The sequence below is a fragment of the Pholcus phalangioides genome, unplaced genomic scaffold (assembly GCF_987345545.1).
Source record: "Pholcus phalangioides strain wild (caught in Gottingen) unplaced genomic scaffold, Ppha-v1.0 ptg000022l_1, whole genome shotgun sequence".
NCBI lineage: Eukaryota > Metazoa > Arthropoda > Arachnida > Araneae > Pholcidae > Pholcus > Pholcus phalangioides.
The window spans coordinates 25333486-25347785 of NW_028301615.1; the positions used below are offsets into that span (position 1 = coordinate 25333486).

General features: G+C 38.0%; 1 protein-coding gene across 3 annotated transcripts; it reads left to right on the forward strand.

Annotated features, from left to right (window-relative positions):
• The first annotated feature begins 103 nt into the window (after positions 1 to 103).
• LOC149070064 (uncharacterized) lies at positions 104 to 12955 on the forward strand. 3 transcript variants are annotated; one of them, XM_089249740.1, is made up of 8 exons: positions 113 to 796; positions 884 to 976; positions 5308 to 5436; positions 5962 to 6078; positions 8581 to 8699; positions 10488 to 10545; positions 12191 to 12300; positions 12397 to 12955. In XM_089249740.1, exons 1-8 carry the CDS (start codon positions 287 to 289, stop codon positions 12524 to 12526), a joined length of 1266 nt encoding a protein of 421 aa, XP_089105866.1. In that variant the 5' UTR covers positions 113 to 286; the 3' UTR covers positions 12527 to 12955. The 3 variants fall into 3 exon arrangements, with proteins under 3 accessions (XP_089105868.1, XP_089105866.1, XP_089105867.1); XM_089249741.1 differs by lacking the exon at positions 5962 to 6078; XM_089249742.1 differs by lacking the exons at positions 5308 to 5436; positions 5962 to 6078 and having other exon boundaries at positions 104 to 796.
• The last annotated feature ends 1345 nt before the right edge of the window (positions 12956 to 14300 follow it).

Genomic DNA, 14300 nt, shown 5'->3' on the forward strand with positions numbered 1-14300 from the left:
ATCGTGAATTAATTTTAGAAAAATATCGGAACAATTATAAACTCAAGAAAATTTCAAAAGGTAAAAAATGCTACATATAATCCATATTTTCCATCCATCAACCAATATTGACGTTTCTGTATGTAAACAAAAATTACGGGCAGACGACAGATGTATACTGCCATCTAAAATTTAATAATTACGTCAAATAATAAAGTGATAATTATAATGAAACCATTTGCTAATAAGTTATATGAAAATTAGCATGGTTGAATGTCCTCAGTGTAAGTTTTAAGTCTCAATCACCATGTTATCAACGTGGAATAGCATCAGCGGGCCGAAAGTCGAGCATTTGTGGTTGTCCAGCCGGCATCCTTATTTTATCCATACCAGCGATGAATATGGGAAAGGCCGTGATTCACCGAAACCTGTCGTGTCCCGGAAATACATCACGATGCTGGACTTTGCCCCGTCGAAAGCGTCCAGTGTCCCCACAACTTTCGCCCGCGACTATTATCTTCCTGTTCACGACGTGGACAAATGTCTGAAAATGTCCGGCAAGTTGTTGATAAGCGAGATGGAAGGTAAGAAGCCTTGCACAGACACAGTGTCCAAGTTGTACGTCATGGGGAACTCCATCATCTGCTCTGTAGTCTTCCACAAGAGACCCTGGCTGACTGGGGACACCGAGGACGTGTCGCAATGTTCTTGCCTCTCTGTTATGTTGAGGAACGATGACATCGCTGTGACTTTCGATGTTCAGCGTATAATTGATCTGCACCTTCGTAAAGCTGCTTCTTTGATGCAGAGATCATTGGTAATGTCGCACATTTGGAAACGCTCTTAACTTTCTGATTTGAAAATAATTATTGTTAATTATAGTTTTCATTGGGTGTTTTTCCAGGTGTCACCCTCATCTTTGATTGGAGAAGTGAAGGTTATCATGAACGATATGTGTCAAGTTCTATGTTCCACTTCTAAGAGCTCTGAAATCCAGGTAACCTACCTTCTATACCAGTGTTACTTAACTTGTTTTTGCCCATGGGGCCCCTTTGAACCCATATGCGGAAAATTCACCAACAACAATTCTCGCCACGCGATTTGCCGAAACTAAAATTTACAGTGGAATTCTCCAACATTACAATCTTTTTAGCACTAGGAAATTCACAAAGTGAAATAGGGAGTTAGTGGATGAGCAAGTGAGTGATTCATCAGGTGAGTTAATGAGTTGCTCATATGGTCATTCACTAACTTGGTCACTCATGTGATGACTGACTTTCTCAATTACTTATTCACATGGTCGGGCTGGCTCAATCGCTCACTCTACTATTCAGAGGTTCATACTCGATCACTGATATGGTTACTCAGTGACTTACCCAATCACTTGATCACTCATACTACTTTATTGCACACCAACTCCAGTCATATTGCCATACCGCAATTTCCAACAAGGGAGTTAGGTGGGAAATGAAGGCACCATCTTTCTGTGATTGCTCCAGGCTTGATAGGTAACTTGTTTCTGATGTTCTTGGCCCAGATTCTAACCCGTAGACCTTCAAGCATCTTACCACTGTGCCACTTGGGTGATTTATTACTTATACTGTCACTCATTCAATTACTCATTCACTAAATTTTCTGCCATTTCATTCACCAACTCATTCAGTCACTTACTAGTGATGACCTAGTCTGTAAATTGTTCCATGTGAATTTTGCTATTAGTAAATTGCATAGCGTGAATTTTCTGTAAATCTTTGAGCCATATGTGTCTTAGGACCTCCCCACCACCTGACAAACACTTTTGGATTCCCCCCCCCCCAGGCTAGAAGTTAGCTAGCTTCCCTATTGTCCTGGTTCTATTCAGGCTTGTGTCAACATTGTGGGCCCCAGGCTAGACATGACAATGTGTTGAGAGAAGCAACTTATTGCGTGGCAGGATTATGGGACAGACCAATTTTTCCCTTATTATTTGGCTCTCTGGATCCCCGATTTCTCTTGATCCCCGCCTGCTCTGGGAGCCTTTTATGCAGCTGGAAGTAACATATAAGTTTGCATATTTGATAGTTATTTTTGAGAATTGTAGTACCAGATCTCATTATGTAGACCTCTCCCTAGCCTTCTATAGACATGAGGGCCTGGCTCTATGGGCGGTTCTGCTGGATTTTGAAAATAGTCACACAGTAGGAAAATTATTTTTCACTTGTCTCTGTGACTCCCTTCCTCCCCCCAAACCACCTGTCATGGCTCTCCTTACACTTGATTTTCACTTGTAGTCCCCCTACAATAGTTCAGTACTACAAGCAGCCCCAGTTCAGGACGTCCTAGACCAGATCTTCAACCTTTTTCTAGTCGCGAGCACTGCCTGTACCCATCATCAAAAGAAGAGCACCTTTATGGCAAGTTTGACATGCCAATGCATGAAAGCAGGATAATTTCAATCCTTCAATGCGATTTGTACAGTGTGTTTACGTGGGATATTGATCAAGAGCACAAATCAAACACGAGCATCAAGCACTAAGGTGCTTGCGAGCAATAGGTTGATGATGCCTGTCCTAGACTGTTAATGTAAAATGCCCAAACATGTTCACTATTGAATTGTTAAATCTAGTCTGATTAAAATCCTTCTGTCATTTTTCTTACCGATTCATGGAAGTCCGGCCTACTTGTTTGTTTAAATGCAAAGGTGAGTCCACGCTAAAGCATACTTGGGTTCTTCGGCTCCAGGGGAGTAATTAATGGTACTCCTCCGTTATAAGCATACCACACATTTTTGACACAAAATTGATGCATTTCAGCTTTTTTCCTTCCACTCGCCTTTGTTTTTTTTTAAAAACAAACACATTTATCGGCATTAGCTACACTGAATTATGCGCTATTTAACGCTAAACAGGAGCCATAAATTCGCCAGCAAAAAAAAAGTGCAAGCGGTATGGTTATAGCAAAAGAGAACCTAATTAATAAATATGCCAACAAATCGCAGGTGCCAGTTTGCCTATAAAATTTGTATTGGCACCTAAAATTCTCTATGTATGGTTAGTAAATCAGTCTTGTGACATGGAAATGAGGCCATTCTCTCTGAAAAGCTGAAAAAAACATTTACAATTTTTTTTTACTGGATAAAAAAACTAGCCTATGACTGACTCCTAAGAAATTGGTCTGGCACCTAAATTATTTTCAAATTCGTCAAGCCCTGATGTTAAATTTGTTTGTTGAAAATAAGTGACACTAAGCAAGGTTCAAGTGTATTTTGGATTGATTCTACTTTGTGACATGTTTTGACTCGAACTCTCAAAGCTATATTTTTTCAGTAGTGTTGCACGCCTCGTTGTCAATACCCATAATCGCTCCTCTCAAATCTCACCTCGAACTAAGCAATTCCGTAAACCATGCTCGTTTTAAAATGCAGTCCACACACTTAATGTGATCACATCGAGACTCATGGTTTCTGATAACAATAACCAAATGATAACTATATCTAAAAAAAAAAGCGCTGTTTACAACCTACTATGATCGTGCATCCCATTTGGTGAAACGGGCTGAATCTTTTTTTCTCTGACATAGTTGGTTGCATCAAGCATGTTTAATCATTCCATTTTTGTTATTTTATTCTAAAACTGGAGCTAAAATCATGCATTTTGGTTATTCAGCCATTGTAAGGCGTTAAGACTGAACTATCTAATGCATATTTTGAATGATAGTATTTTTTTTTAACATACAATGCTTTTCATGGATCCCTTGAGGAAGTCTCTGGGAGAAAAAATTTGAATCTGGTCAACTGAAAGAAACTGATCAAGAATTGAAGTGAAAGCACTTTTTTTTGTCCTCCGTGATACATTTTCCTTCACTGGAAGAAGGCCATTGGGCAGAGAACCAACTCCACATGTACATGAATCAATGCTATGGACAAATTATAACATTAAGTACAGAAATGTTTGTGAATAAGATGGGGGGGAGGGGGAGAGAGATGACACCTTGTAGCCTTCTACATAGTCTTGCAGCCTAATAATGATAGCTTACAGGAAAAAAAAGTTTCATTATACCTTAACATCAAAATGCGCAAAAAAAACCCTTTTGACGGAAAACAAAAATTGATAACAGTATCTAAATTACCAATAAAAATTTAAGCATTTCCCCCCCCCCCCCCATGTTATGATATTGGTCTGTTCGGTTCTGTATTATGGTTTTGCTCTCAATCTACTCTGATTTTCTTGACCACTCATTCCTCAAATTTTCCACTCTGGGCTATAGCCCGTTTATCTCCCCCCGTCTGTAAATTTACATTTACCCATCTGTGTCACACAGTCATGAAAAAGTTCACCAATCATTCTGCAAAAAGAACCACTCTTGAGGTTGCTCAATCATAGGAAAAAAATCATTGTAAAAAAAAGATATTATTCGTGTTCAAAAACCCTTTTTGTGCTTTCTTGGAAGTGTTTAGTGAAAAATATTATTGATGGAGGTCGAGTTATTGAATAACAATCGTTATTGAAATTTGTTTTAATTATTAGAAAATGAAAATTTTTGAGTTTCACGGAATGACACACAGTGTGTCTGATTATTTTATCTGTGCGGGAGCAATTACAATACCCGAATGTTAACATTATGTGTGATTCTAATAATTGGTGTCGTCTGTATTTCAAAACTTTTGAATAGACGCGATTGCGTGTTAGAACTATTATATGTTTCTACATTTCATTCCTTTTAACTTTTAAAGTGAAACTTCTATAGTTATGTAAGAGCAAAAGTTTGTGAGGGAAAGGAAACCATCACAAAAAGTGAAACACTTTCTTCCTCAAAACCCATTCTGAGAATAGCTGATTGTGTGATGAATTTCCGAGAAGCAAATAGTTTGTGGTGGTGTCAATAGACATTAAGGCCATGTAATAAAATAAAGTGGGGGGGGGGCGGTTTGTGTCGGATAGAGTTATTACCTTCTCACCCCTTAGGTCACACGAGTGTATATTTATCACACAAATGTTTGTGATGCCACATGAAAGTTTTGTGACATCACAGTGTCAGCTTCCCTAATTGGCAGCGCTGTCATCCAGAGCACTTCGCTTTTTTCCTACACTTCACTCCTGTACTAGACTTAAGTCCCGATAAAAAGACCCCCTTCCCGATTTGAAGCCAACCACAATTAATTTTTAGTGAACAAATCTGCCTCACATGGGATTATTACAACATTTAATTAAATTTAAAATTTCTAAATTCAATTTTAAATGAAATTAAATTTAATTGAGATGAATCTAGCCACACATGTGTTAGAGACTTATAAATTTCACATCGTGCAAGATTCTCACGCAGATTTTTTTCTTGTGTTTGTTACTTTAGCGGCTTCCTACCTGTTTATTTTCCCAATTCCAAGCACAGCTGAAGTTTCTTGCTCGAGCCGTGAGCTCTCATCTTCAAACTTGTGGCTTTTCCGTTGTTACTGGCGACACCAAGCTCCTTGTATGTCAAGTAAGTTTGTGGGGTTTTTTTTTTTTTGATAAAACGTGGGGTTTCTGTGAGTTTAACTCATACAGTACCAGAGCTGAAATGCTAATACTGTACATAAAGGTTTTTTTTAACAAACTGGCTGTTGCGAAGATGAATTTTTTGGAAAGAGAGAAAATTCAGCTGCCTTTGCAGGGAATCGAACCCATGGACAGGATAATAGTAACCACAAATTCAAGTTTTCATAAATATGCATGTACCAGGTGTACAAGTATGAAATGTGGTATGTATAAGATTTTTAATGTTAAAATTGTGCCCAAGTGGCGGGACTGTCTTAAGAGTATCATGGGCCCTCAGGCGAAGTGATTTTTTTTAGGCCCTCCCTTCTCTTCTCTTGAGGCCTCCGGTCTGTGCCTGGGTAGGTCCACGCATTAAGACGGCACTGCCAAGGGGAGATTTTGACATGAACTTGAATAGTTCTGAATATCAGTTATTTCCCATCATTATATTTTACTGATATATTTGTGCCTTTTTTTCCCCTCCTTTAAGCTTGCTCAAATCCTTCTACTGTTCAACAACGAGCAAGAAAAGTTGTCCTCAGATCCTCACGTTCAGGTTGCTCAGACTCAGTATTTTTCGGGATTGCATGTTCAGGCTATACCAAGAGTAAGTTCGATATTTTTCAAGATTGCATGCAAATATATCATTTTTGTTGTTATTGTTCAATGACGCTTTTTCGTACAGAAACCCCCCAATTCATATATGAGTGTAAGGTCAAAATGCAATGAGTGGTGGTGAAATTTGTGAAGCTGTTCAAGGGAGGCCAGGAGAATGGGTGAATAATTTCGTCTACTGCATGCATAAGCTCATTAACAATTATATATAGCTCGTTAGAGAGTGGTTCATCATGCACATTTATTTGTCTGGTCTCCCTTCATCATTCAGATAGTCTCGAACCTTCCTGGTTAGGAAAGTTTTTTAGAAGCTTTGTAAGAAAACGAAAGCAACTGAAAATGAATCCTATTGTCAGATACAATAGGGACAGCAATTTTTTTTATTCATGTCAGCATTTCTACCAACACGAGGGGAAAAATAAATCCCAGAAAAATTGGAAATCCCCTTTCCTATTTTTTTTGGGTGAAAAGATGCACAGCAGATTCTTGATAATCTGGCCTGTCCAGTAATCCAGCATTTTTAGGCGAGTTTTCTTTGAATAAGCTAATAGAAGAAAAAAATATTACTGCATCGCTGTGCTCATAAGTTTATATTATTTAAATGGACTTTTTCAACTAACTACAGTCATCTGATGGTGCCTGAGTGGCAAGATGCTTGTCTTCCACTATGAAGGTTACACTCAAGGTCCACGGGTTCGAATCTGGACAAAAAAATTTCAGAAACAATTTTCTTTACCTACCAAGCCTGGGGCAACCACCAATAGATGGCACCTTCATTTCTAGCCCAACTGCACTGGTTGGAAATTGCAGTATGGTGATATATGACCAGATTTCATGTGCAGTAAAGTAGTAATCTGACGGTTTTGTTAACTCAGTACACCCTATCTGATATACCGTATATACTCATGTATAAGCTGAGTTTTTTTGTTCAGAAAATCTTTCTTGTACCAGGAGGGTTGGCTTATACACATTAGTTTTTGAGGAAAAAAATTCAGCCAGTGTTTTATCAACCCCTCCCCTATACCGAAGTGGGTTCAACTGAGCTCATGAAAATAAAACCATCTTTCAGCATCATTGATGACCCCCTGCCCTATAAATACAGAGACCCCTACAAATTGACACAATTTATGGTGATTGCTTAAGGTCATCTAAGCTCCCCCCCTCCCCCCCCCATGAACCAAGAGGCCCACAGGCAGTGCCCAGGTGAGTCCCTACATGGTCCTATGTTAAAGGGTTTCCAAAAACAAAAGTATCAATCCATACAGTGTGATAATTACAATATTCAGTGACCCGCGTATGGTAGCCATCTCTTATATCCGGCCAGCGGACTGAACATTTTGTACAATTCTGCCTTTTTGTCCATGTTTTAGCCATTGATACAATAGAAAACATTCCAATGATGTCTCGTAAAATGTAGAGTGAGTAAATGGGCAAAGAAGAAATATTAGGAAGGTTTTGATCATTTCTCGTAAAAAAAAAAAGTTATATCTTAGAAACAAGGCTGGAACTAGAGAGGGGGGGTGGGGGAGGAGGCAACTGCCCTGGGTGACAAAATTTAAAAGGTGGCAGTTTTAAGTGGGAAACAAAATGTGGCGTTATAGAATTATCAAATTTTAAAGTTGTGGGGGTTGCAAAAATCTTAGTTGCATCCCTGCCTAGAAATATACTTTTTTCCCCTCTAAAATGTGTTGCATTTTTGTAGGATTATACACAGGGTTCCAATTTTCTGTCGTTTTGGTGGTCCTGAAGTAAGGAGGGGGGGTGGTGGTGGTCGCACTAGTATAATGCAGTATATGCTCAACACGTGGCCTTTCGAGTCTTAACCTAAGTTTGTAAAAATAAACTAAGCAGCACATTTATAGATCACTTAAGTGACCCACAGCACAGTTCCAGATATTTAAGGGATGTAAAAGAGAATTATAAGGGATACTTAAGAGACAACTGTGGCATATTCAGACCTTTTAAGTAACTCGTAGCACAGTTCCAGATCACTTAAATGGCCCACAGTACATTCCCAGATTTATTAATTGACATTGACCCGGGGCATATTCACGTGTCATTCAAGTAATCCATAACACAATTCTAAATCACTGAAGCAACATCTGTTGCACATTCACAGATCACATAAGTGCACCACAGCATATTTACAGATCACTTAAGTGGCCCATAGCACATTTACAGATCATTTAAGTTACCTGTTTCACACTTACAGTTCACTTGAGTAACCTGTGATGCTGTTCCAAATCACTTAAGTGGGCAGTGACACGTTTACAAACCAATGAAGTGGCCCACACAGTCTTCACAAAGGTTGAGCAGCCTTGATATATGGTATGTCGGATTAGAATTAGAGAACCTACTGTACCTGGCCCCCCCCCTCCCCTAAATTTTTTTAATATATCAGGCTGTATTGAGAGCTCTATTTCCTTTGCTGTTAGCTTGATGATGATGATTTTGATGTTTATTAAAATTGATCCAGAATATTTTATAATTTCAGAGTCGGAAAGTTGTTTTCCTGCCTGATGTCGTGTTTCGAGACTATCCATTATCTGTGATAGATGCAGACTGGCAGAAAGTACGACAGACTCTTTCTGAGGGAGGAGTCGAATACAATAGGTCTGAATTATTATTATTTTTTTAATTTTCTCATTTTAGCTGTACTATATCAGAGCCATCTTGACACATGGGCTCATTCAAGCATAGACCAACCTGAAATGCACAGGCGGGGGTGACAATAAGAGATCTTACTGTGGTTGTTGAGAGTAGGTATGTTAATTGCTATAGGCCAATAATTCCGACTTGGTAGGGACATGGGTGCACGATGCTGTTGAGATGGCATTGCCATACCTAAATAAAACTGAATCAGCAAAACATTTCTTGATAGGCTGAGCCAAACTATAGTACAGGCACAAAACATTCAAACGTTTATTGATTTTTGCAAGTTAACGTAGTAATGATGTTACTACATTCAAACCAAAATCATGCTAAAAATACAACCACACCTGGACCACGGACATAAGGTCAACATGATCTCAATGGGCTTGACTGTACCAGGCATGTACTGTATTTTTTTTTTCCAACCACATGCCTAACACCACCCTGAAATGTTGATTCAGGCATGTAATATTTCTAGTTTTATTCTTGACGTACGGGGCATGTAAATTTTTGGAAATTGGTCTAGTCCTGTTGTCTATGTATACATCTTTGTACAAGTTTACACGCTTTCATCAATCTGCATCGAAATTCACAAGGAACAACTAACGTTGTCATCAGTCCTCTATTGTAGCCTCAGGCTGGTTTCAAGAACCTGCTCCGAACTAATCAAATCTTTGCTGGTATTAAGTACAGTATAATGAGAATCTTACTGTAATGTGCGATTTGCAAGTAATTGTAACTGACCTGCAATAAAAGTCTGTTATAACGACAATTCACAATCACAAAGAAAATTGCAAATCACTTGTTATAGCGAGATTCTCATAAATTGTTTCATGTTATCGGGATCTGGAAATTTTGCTTCCCCTGACCAGATGAGTGACTGACCAAGTGATTAGGTGAGTGAGCGAATGAGTGACCTATTAAGTGGTTGAGTGGTCATTTTAGTGACAGACTCATGTTGTGAGGTCCCGGGTTTGAACCCCACCGTTGCCACGGTGGTGGTTGGCTGAAGTTGGCTTTCTGCGCTTCCCAACTTCAAGGCACAAATGTGAGCTGATCTCTCCTTCAAAAGTCTCGCCACAGAGAGCAATAGACCTACAAACAGTACAAATGTAATTCAGTCATAACACATCACTCACTTCACTTCTGAAATGTAGATGGCAGCACTGAAAAATCAAACACAACACTACATATGCACTCAGACTGTTAGGTACACACACTTCCGGCACAACTCACTAGGTAGTAAATCGCCCATAGATGGTGATAGACCTGAGTTGTGCTTGGTTTGAAAGAAAGAAAAGTGAGTGGTTGAGTAACCACATGAGTAACCATTTGGGCTATCCTACAGTCACAACTGTCACTCACTCATCTTCTCAATCACTCATACTGCCATTCACTCATGATCAAACACTTAATCACTTGGTCATTTGCACAGTCAGTCACAAACAGGCTTACAATGGTACAAATATTCAATCATTACACTCCATTTATAAATGACAGTACTGAAAAAATTTCCTATGGCAATAGACCGGAGTTGTGCTCAGTTTGTATGAATAAATGGTCGCTCACTCATTCAAGCAAAATGCAATGGGGATGAAACGTGCCAGGGGCAAAATTTCTGTAAACCCATGTTATTTGATAGACTTTTTGAGAAATTCACTTTGACTGAACCAAACACATTTTACTTTAATGAGATTCAGCTTTATATTAGGAACCGATTAATTAAAAATATTTTTTTTCCTCTTTCAGTAATTTGCTTAGAACAGTATCAGATGGTGGCAGTCTAATTACTCGCTTCCTAGAGGATGTAAGTTGTATTATTGAGAATTCATTATGTATTCTAGAATTATTTCTTTCATCTGTTCCCGAATTACTTCTTCCAACTATTCTTATTGCTTTCATTAATATTCCGAAATTATTTTTTTCATCAATTCTAGAAGTAGTCGTTTTTGAATGTTTTTAACCATTTTCTGAAAAAGATCGGCGATCCACAACCAGGAAGCTCTAAGGGAACCCGCACACCTTGCTTTGAAGACCCTTGAAGTGTTTGGGTTTCGTGACATAGCCGTTTGTCACGTTTACAATATTACAGTAGAGGCTCTCGTAACAGACACTCCCCATTAGTGAAGCAAATTTTCCCATGGTGTCTGTGATTGAGAGGTTTCACCGTATCTATATGAAAAATATTTATTTAAAACTATATACCAGAGTTCCTCAACCTTTTCAGCACCTGTGGAAAGTCAAACAATTTCACGGACCAGCAGAAATAAGATAAATGATTCATAGACTTGCTGTGACAGATGAGGCAAATGAAAACCAAGATGGAGATGATATTTTAGCTGTTAAATCTAAAATTATGTAGTTACTAAATTGGATGATACATTTTGCAGACCGGCGATTGAAAAAAAACTGGTCTATACCTTGATTGAAAGAGTGTTTCTTGGGGCAGAGGGTTGTCGGTGCAAATCATTTTCTTCTCAACATTTTCCGCATTATTGGTTATTAGCGTCATCACTAGGTGTCCTCAGAACACACGTTTGCATAACTGAATTGGAAGATTTTGTCACTGTCTATAAGTCCAAGACTTTCCGGCAGCTGATTTTTTTGTTGTATTTTTGGCCTGATTAGATTGTCGATTTTTGAACTGATGTCTCATGAATAAAATTCTGTAAAGCAATGATGGAGACGAGAGATGGCAGAGTAATCATTGTTCATTTCTAGTGGTAGTTGCTTGATGAGTGTTATGTAAGTACAGTAGACTCTCGCTAATGCAGCACATAGCAGACCAGGGTGTGCTGGATTACCAAAATTGCCAGATTATTGAAGTTAGTTAAAAAAGTTCACTTAAATATAATAAACTTCTGCGTGCAAACATATTCTATTCTTCAATACTCAAAGAAAATCTGCCTAAAATGCCAGATTACTGGATGGGCTGGAGTAGCGCACATCCAGATTATCAGTACTGTATTGCGTTAGCGGTACAGGCAGACATAACACAATTCTCGGGGAACAAAGAAATTCAGCCATCTGACATTTTCACTTTAAAATATGAAGTAAAAATGGCAGTACCACCCATAACTCTGACAACATAAATACATCCAGGCCTCACATACACTCAGAACACATGTTCTAGTATGTACCCATTAGTCATAAATTTTCTGAAGGATTTTTAAAGAGGTGCATGTACGACGGTTAAGTAGTACTAGTTGCTGATATCAATCACTAATGTTGGAGAAACGCTGGTAAGAAAATGTATTTTTTCTGATAACAGTATGTTACTCCACAGAAACGTTTTTTAATTGATGGCATCAACGGTCAATCACTGGTTGATGCCACTAGTGATACTTTACCAGCATACAGCCTAGATCAAGAAACAGACATTAGGTTCAGTGAATATATGCATTATACTCTATCCTGGTTTACACGTGCCTTGAATTTATTTTCATTAATAGCTTGTATGTCTGGAAGAAAATGGTCACGATGTAACGAATGCTATTGAAGTGTTTAAAAAGTTCTTACACATGAAAGCAGTCGCTCTGGTCAAAATGTGTGAAAAATACAGGTATTCCATTGTTATTTATCTAGTTTTTCTTGGTATTTCTCACCAATAGCTAAGACAAACTAAGAATTAATTTTTTTAATGACTAATTCTAATTAGGGCTACTGGTCAATCCCTGACACAGAAGCAGATGATGACTCTCTTAAACTTGCAGGACGTCAGTGATCTGAGGACTATTACTGGGTGTGCAGAGAAACTCCAGCCGGGAATAGGTTCAGCGTTTTCTTAGCTTCTGTTGAATATTTATTTGTTTAGTTGACTGTCCTTTCAGAACCTTGTTTATGTATATGTTTTTATTATTTTATTAATCAGAATTGAATAACACAGAGATGTTACTGTACACGACTTTTCTTCCATCTCAAAGTAGCTTTGATACAGTGGATCTTGTTTAAGAAGTTTTCTCACACATGCTTCTAACGTTTTTATAGTTTGGTCCTGATCAATGTTCAGATTTTGCATGTATATAAGAAAACACATCCGAGCACGTAAAAATGAGCAAATATACCATTGCTGTATGTGATTTATTGTCATACTGCACACAAAAAATAAAAACTAGAAGGAACGTTGATTTTGATGATGACGTCTTAAACAGGACCCACAGTACAGTGATACTTTGGCTTGTAAATTTTTCAGTTAATAAAATTTTTTTCCAGAGGTTTTTCTGCCTCAGCTAAAAAACATTTTAGTGGATATGGATGCACATGCTAACATAAAATAGTCGCATAGTGAGCTGAATTTTAATGGCAATCGACATCGAAATTACTGTTGCTCAAGCCTGATTAACTCATATCCGTCTCAGAATCTTCTTCCAAGTGCACCTTCTCATTTCATACACAATGAAAAATTCAGCTAGAAAATTCATTGAAAAAAAGGGGAACCTTATGCTTTCAGAACACATATTCTTTCAGTGAAAGACTCTTAGCATCAAGCTGAACACTCTGGACGATAATATTTTCCCCCTGTATCAGACACAGAAATGAACTGACCAAACCACAAATGGATGGGGACCCCCACAAACTCAACTAGGTTGTGTCAACATCACCTTTAGTAGACTATAGCTGGTGTTGGTTGTGCTTGTATGGGCATCTTTTACTCAGCTACATCATTGGGCATTTTGTATGTTGTGGCGTTGTATTTGTAAATAAAACGATCTTCGGTATCTCATCTTCCTGTAATTTATCATTCGTCCAACTTTGAAACTATTCATTTTTGCCTTTGTTCAGTTTTTTTTATACTGCTCTTTGGTGTTTCAAAAACGTATCTTTAAATTTTGGGCATAACCTGGAACAAATTAAATCATTTTCCCAGAAACTCATGGGAAATTGTGTCTTAGTTCATGAAGATTTCGGTTAATGAATGTGATTCCAAATTGTATTATCTTTGTTAACCAAGGTACTGTATATGATAAAGATTTGTTAAATGTTTTTGCAGATTTTGATTAAAACAAATTTTGGTGCAGAACGTGCCTATCGTTAACAATTGTTTTTACATCTGGTTTTGCTAGTTAGACCTTTTCCATTAGACTTCTCCCAACTACGATTCATCACCATGGATATTTTTATAGAGAGGCAAATTGTATAGAAAAAGTATGATAAAATAGATGGCTTTATTCAAGTTTGGTTCTAATGAAAAACCTGAACGTATGTTACTACAAGAGGCAGTAGACTCGATAATCTGGCCACGAGATAGTTTGACTTGCCCAGTAATTTGACACTTTAGACTTATTTTTCTCTTCTATGCTTGAAGAAAACCAAACATGTCACTGTATACCTGTGCATAGAAGTTTGTTATTTTACAATTACCTTCTAGTAATCCGACATAACTTTGAAGACACAAATATGAGCTGATCTCCCTGTTAAAAAGTCTCGCCACAGACATACAATGGAGGGGGGGTGTAATTATTTAACCATATTTCACTCAGAAAAATTGATGGCGGCACTACACACAAGCATTAAATGGAAACAAAACTTTGTGTTAGGTTCACAATATATACACACACACCA